This window comes from Octodon degus, unplaced genomic scaffold (genome assembly GCF_000260255.1).
Source record: "Octodon degus isolate 3935 unplaced genomic scaffold, OctDeg1.0 scaffold00225, whole genome shotgun sequence".
Classification (NCBI taxonomy): domain Eukaryota; kingdom Metazoa; phylum Chordata; class Mammalia; order Rodentia; family Octodontidae; genus Octodon; species Octodon degus.
Genome location: NW_004524801.1, coordinates 743,881 through 749,880, shown reverse-complemented (window position 1 = coordinate 749,880; position 6,000 = coordinate 743,881). Strand labels below are relative to the sequence as shown.

At 45.0% G+C, this 6,000-nt stretch overlaps 2 protein-coding genes across 13 annotated transcripts in view; one reads left to right on the top strand and one right to left on the bottom strand.

Moving 5' to 3' along the window:
* Gart (phosphoribosylglycinamide formyltransferase, phosphoribosylglycinamide synthetase, phosphoribosylaminoimidazole synthetase) overlaps nt 1-5,100 on the bottom strand; it is a 36,875-nt gene extending 31,775 nt beyond the window's left edge. For 2 of the 6 annotated variants that reach the window (XM_004645337.2, XM_023705577.1), the window contains exons 1-2: nt 3,721-3,819; nt 314-497 (exon numbers count right to left, since the gene is read on the bottom strand). In XM_004645337.2, the coding sequence (XP_004645394.1) occupies nt 314-458 (145 nt within the window). In that variant the 5' untranslated portion in view covers nt 459-497; nt 3,721-3,819. The other 4 variants (XM_023705572.1, XM_023705575.1, XM_023705573.1 and 1 more) reach the window with 4 other exon arrangements.
* Son (SON DNA binding protein) overlaps nt 3,937-6,000 on the top strand; it is a 32,081-nt gene continuing 30,017 nt past the window's right edge. For 3 of the 7 annotated variants that reach the window (XR_002818959.1, XM_023705562.1, XM_023705564.1), the window contains exon 1: nt 3,939-4,757. Coding sequence is in view for 6 of the 7 variants with exons in the window: in XM_023705562.1 (XP_023561330.1) it covers nt 4,681-4,757 (77 nt within the window). In the remaining variant the exon portion in view is untranslated. Of the gene's footprint in view, nt 4,758-6,000 lie in introns of all 7 variants that reach the window. The other 4 variants (XM_023705565.1, XM_023705563.1, XM_023705561.1 and 1 more) reach the window with 4 other exon arrangements.

Below are 6,000 nucleotides of genomic sequence, written 5' to 3'. Positions count from 1 at the left end.
TGTGTGTGTGTGTGTGTGTGTATGTGTATGGGGCCAGCTCAGCCCACCAGGGGGTAGGGCTGGCTGGCATGTGGTGCTGGGGGATTGAACCGCAGTCCCTGTGCTTTGCTAAGCTTGTACTAAGTAGGTGCTTTAGACCACTGAGCCATCTCACCAGCCCCCATAAATTTTAAAGGAAAAATATCCAAACTTGAATAGCATTCTACCTGTGTTATAAAATCACATGCTATTGGCAGTTTATCATTCACAAACAATAATTATTATTTCACACTTGAAAATATGATTACCAAAAACAAACAAAAAAAAAGATTACCAGTATTTGAAATCTTTTCGGAGCAGGCAGTGCCTGCATTTCCTGGGGCAACCAACACTTGTTTGACATGATTAGACTGTGCGAGTTTCCAGGCTAGGGTATGTTCCCTTCCTCCAGAGCCAATTACAAGAACTCGGGCTGCCATGACTGTCTGCAAAGCAAGGATTCAAAAGGAAGATGACACCTGCAGAAAAAAACCCAGTTATTTCAGAATGCATATATTTCAGAAATCACAATTTCTAAGAGTTAAGAAATCATCTGACATTTCTACCTAGCAATTTTTTATTTATTGTTTTACAGTACCAGGGATTGAACTCAAGACCTTGCGCTTGCCAGGCAATCGCTTATTTTACTGAGCTATCTCCCCGGCCCAGCAATTCGTTTTTAAAAAAACTGGGATTTGTAATTTGAGAAATATGATTATAGTCATACTTTTTTTTTTGGGTACCAGGAACTGAACTCAGTATGTTGCATTTGTCAGGCAGGTGTTCGTGCTACTGAACTATATCTCTGGCCCCAAGATAGCTTATTTCAAAACCAGAGCAGAGGCTGGATATGGTGGCACATGCCTGTAATCCCAGTGCTGGGGAGGCTAAAAACAGGAGGATCACTAGGAGTCTGAGCTGTGCAGTGAGACCCTATACCAAATACATAAATAAGCTAGTGTTGGTGGATCACGGCTATAATCCCAGCACTTGGGCGTTGGAGACAGGAGGATCTTTGAGTTCCAAGCCAACCTGAGCAATAGAGTGAAAGCGAGGCTTCCCTGTGCACTCAAAAAAAAGGAAACAGAAAGTTTGCATTGGGGTGGGCTCTGCGAGGTAGGTGTTATGGTCTATATCCCATTATTGTATTTTGGTGGTTAGTGAAGAGGAAAAATTTTGCCATCTACGTGAAATTTGCCAAAAGAATTTAGTCACTAGATAGAGTCCCTTGACCTTACCTCTTGAGGAGTGTAAACTGAATCTTTCTTTTATTATATGCCCAGTCTATATAACATTGTTATAGGCACAGAATACTTATTAAAGCAGTTGCCTACTTGGGAAATAGTGCAAACAATATCCTTTGCCTGGCTTCATTTTTATTTTAAATTTAGGTATTTTTTGTTTTATTGACACAGGGTCTCACTATTCAATTCAGGCTGGCCTTGAACCCAGGCTGGTCTGAACTCATACCAATCCTCCTTACCAACTTCTTTATTAGATTAACAAAATGTAGTTTAAAAAAAAAAAAATCTTACTGGGTGTAGTGGCCCATGCCTGTGATCCCAGAACTTGAGAGGGTGAGGCAGGGGGATGGAAACTCAAGCTCAGCATGGGCTACACAGTGAGTTCAAGACCAGCTGGGACCATACAGCAGGACCTTGTCTCAAAAAATAAAAAAGCCCCTACCCTCGCTTGACAGTTATCCAAGGATTTTTTTTTTTTTTTTTTTTGCGGAACCAGGGATTGAACTCAGGCCCTTGTGCTTGCCAGGGAAGCGCTTATTCCACTGAGCCATCTCCCTGGCCCCAATCCAAGGATATTTTACTGTGTTGCCCCAGTTGTCTTTAAACTCCTGGAACCATATGATCCTGCCTCAGCCTATGGAATACTTGGGAATGTGCCACCATACCCAGCGATGACAGTTTAAATTTATTTTGAGATAGGGTCTTACTATGTAGTTCAGGATGGCCTTGAACTCACTTCGTGAAGAGCCAGAGAGTATTCTGATGTGATGGCAACGTGCTCTGTCCAAACTACTGTCAACTCTATAGTGGCATGGAAGGAGTCTTAGAGAATATACTAGGGGATGAATGTGCCAATGTCCACAAAAACTTAACATGAAACAGGCAGCACCCTACAGATCATTTGCCTATGAGGCTTCTAAGCAAAAGGAAAGCACCAGTTTTTAATAAAATAAGTATGTTATATTTCAATAAAACTGTGTGAATATGGCAATTGTCACATGTGATAAGATTGGGCATGGTGTCATACATCTGTAATCCCAGCCCTCAGGAGGCTGAGGCAGGAGGAGTTGCTGTGAGTTGCAGGTCAGCATGGGCTACAAAATAAGTTCAAGGCTAGCCTAAATTACACATCAAGACTGCCTCAAAAAATTTTTTTTTCTTCAACTGTTATTTGTTGGGCTGTTCAAACAAACAAAAAAAGCAGATGGTAGATGATCCGGCACGGAGCCATCCATCCATATGTAAAGTCCTGGTAGAGAAAATAAAAATCAAATTTGAAAGCATCTCATTGGTGAACCGAAATGACATTTATAAAAATCTGTTACCTAGAGTTTTATAAGCCTTTTACCTAAATTGATACTTTCCGGATAAAAATGATGGAAACAGTGGAAATAAATATAGAAAATATAAACAATGGAAATCAGTTATTAAGTCATTACATTAAAAAGACAAAAGGCTGAGGGTGAGCGCTTGGCTAGTATGAACAAGATTAAATTTCCAACGCGCACACACACATGCACACACATACACACAGCCAAGAGAGTATAAATAAAGTCACATTGATTTACTAATTTGCAAAAGCTATTAATTAGCGGAAAGCCGGCTGGTAACAGGAAACAGAAAACCGAAATCCGTAGCTTCCTAACATTTTTGAGCTTACCTTGTGCTAGGTGCCACACTAAATACCTTTCTTGAAATCTTACCTGCTCTTGTCTTCCTAAAAATTCTATGAGATAGACTGAAATATTGCCACTGTTATTTTATGGATGAAATGGAAACCCAGTTAAACTTTATGACCTGCTGGACAAGTCATATAGTCAATGGATTCCAACCGAAGATATGTTGCTATAGATAGTCGCAACAACTGAGACGATGGAGATTGAATTATTTTGAGGAAAGAAAAAACCCGCTAAATTAGTCTCAAAAGCAGCAGTTATCCAAAGCAGCTGACTTAAACACGGCATGCGTACCGAACGACCTGAAAACAAGGATCTTTAATTCTACAGAAAATATAACGTATGTAGTTTAAGAAGAGCAGCAGAGCAGGAAGGTTTTCCTCACAGGTCAAAGGACAGCAGCACAAGAACTCGACCACGACAAGAGCGAGGTGGCCCGGCTCGAGGCACAATACGGTTTAAGTAAGTCTCTTTACTAGCCGAGAAGCCCTGGGAAACTTAACTGACCTCCAGGTTTGGTGATTCGAGGGGATGCTTTACAGCGAGAAAAGAAGCGCCAAGCAAAGCCATCTCAAAGGACTGAGCAGATAAAGCGTGGAAGGGACAGTTCACATGTCAACCGTGGTTAACGGCGAAAAGCAAGCACACGGCAGCTCCCCACCCACAGGACGTGCACACCGCCCAGGCGGTTCCTACAGCTCCACTCAAATGCTGGTGGTAACCCCCTCCCCACCCCCCAGCAAGGCACAAACGCTGTCTACTCAGACGCGAGGGGAGCTTACACACACAGCCCGCGCCGCCACGCTGCTGGCTATCGCCGCTCGCCGGAAGTGGGCCCCGGGGATCCGGCGCGCGCCCTCCGCCTCCGCCGCCGTCCCCGCCCCTCGGCGGCCGCCCCTCCCCATTGGCCCGACCGGGTCCTCGGGGAGGCGATCTGTGGGCCACCTTCCCGCCCATGCCTGGGCGCGGCCTGAGCCGGCGCCCCAGGAAAACCGCTGAATCCCTGGCACGTTTATAAGGTGGCACTGTAGTGCCCGGTGCCACGTAACGTCTCCATTCCTGTCCTCGCAGCCTCCCGCGCTTCCAGGAGTAGCAGCGCCCAAGCCACGCCCGGCCAGTTGCGCGAAGCTAAGGAGTTAGGGTTGACCGGGCTTTGAACACAAGTCGCTCAGGACCAACGGCCTGTTGCTGAAAAAATGAAGCCGACAATAGGAGACGACGGGATAAAAATGGATTCTGATTAACGTTATTGTGTGGACGGGGGCTGATCTTTCCCATACGCCTTGTCCCCGACAAAACAATTTGGTAGCCACTAACAAATGCTTCGAGGTCTTGTGTCAAACACCACGTGGCCGTGTTTTGCTTCTGTTTCTCATGGCCTTTAATTTCACGCGCTTAGTTAACATCAAGCCTCCAAGGGCTCTGAAACAGTTCTAGAAGCCAAAATCCAAAGTCGTCTCAACAGCTACTTCTGTAATGGCGCCTGCGTCAGACACTAACATGGCGGACCCAGCCGTGCGCGGCGCAAACGTCAGCACCTCTACCCAAGCAGCTCGGAAACAGCAGAGGAGAGGAGGGCCGTGTTCGCTGATTGGCTTATAGTAGGAGCGTGCCGGCCCTGACGCTCCTAGGCGAACCAATCAGAAAGACGAGAAAAGGAATTGGCCGCTGCGCCTTCTCCCGACGCATGCTGGGAGCCTGGAGGACTAGCGAGGAGGAGTTGAGAGAACGGAGCGGACGCCATGGCGGCCGACATCGAGCAGGTTTTTAGGTCTTTCGTGGTCAGTAAATTCCGGGAAATACAACAGGAGCTTTCCAGGTAAATGCCGCGCGGGTCTTTCTGCTCCCAAAGGGCCGTTCTCACCCCGTCTACCCTTCTTTGGCGCCTTTCTTCGGAGACGCCGTCGTTCTTCGTCTCAGGCCCTGCTACGGCCCCGCCTGGGCCTGGGCTCCATTTTCTGGGCCCTCCCCCCCCATCTTCCCTCCGCTGTTTCTCTTTCGCCCGAGAAACTGGTCCTTCCCTTAGTAGTCGTAGGCCCCTTCCTTTTGAACCGAGTTAAAATGCTCACCTTTCTCTCTCGTTTGTACTATCTTATCCTTCGCTACTAGTAGGCCTGGTTGTCCATCGGCGCCGGGCCTAGTTCCTCCCTCTCGGCTCCTCCTCCGCCGCCGCCTCTCCCCTCCCCCTCTCCGCCTCCGCGGCTGTCGCCGGCCGGTGTCTGTGACCGGAAAGGGTCTCTACCGACTGACTGTTTCTTGGCTAATCTTAAATCACCTTTCTTATTAGTGGCTTCACAATGTTTAGGGGTCGGGATTAATTAATGATGTTTTTCAGGCCTTGCGTCCTGTGATTCCAGTCAGCAGCATTCTGATAGTTTAGAGATTTAAATTAAAACACCTCAAATTGCTGTTCTCCACTTCATGAAATACGTGAGAGGAGAATGGAACTTTGAAATACTAATGATTATTTAATTTATCAAGTGGAAAGTAGACTTTGTGAGTAGTAGAACTTGATATTTTTGATATTGCTGGTAGACTTACGTAGGTTAAACCTTGGGCTCCATGTAACCCACATTACAGTGTTTTGTTTACTCAGAAAGGAAGTTGTGTGTATTATTAAAGTGATTGTTTTTTACTATTTTTGGTTTGTAAAGTTTAGAGGTAGGAAAGGATATTGGAAAGTATATACTTGTAGTTTCATTTATTTTTACCAACTTTTTTAAAAGTTGGGAGTTACGTGCAAAGTTCACTTGTTAACCAGCTGAACATGTAATTGTAAATTAGTTACCCGAATTAACATAGGGATATTGGGGCACTGATGTATTCTTGCTAGAATTTTCGTTTTTGCAGGATATGATGTTTTTAAAGTGGGAAGTAGTCCACTCACAGAGTTGCTTTTTACGTTTTGAATTATTTTTAGTGATTTTAGGATGAGACCTGAGCTGGGGGAATATAATTTTCCTTAAACCTTTTAATTATTTGCATTTATTTAATAGTTCCTGTAATTGATTTTATGACTTATAAAACAGAAAATTAGTACTTTTTATTGAAGAAAATTAGAA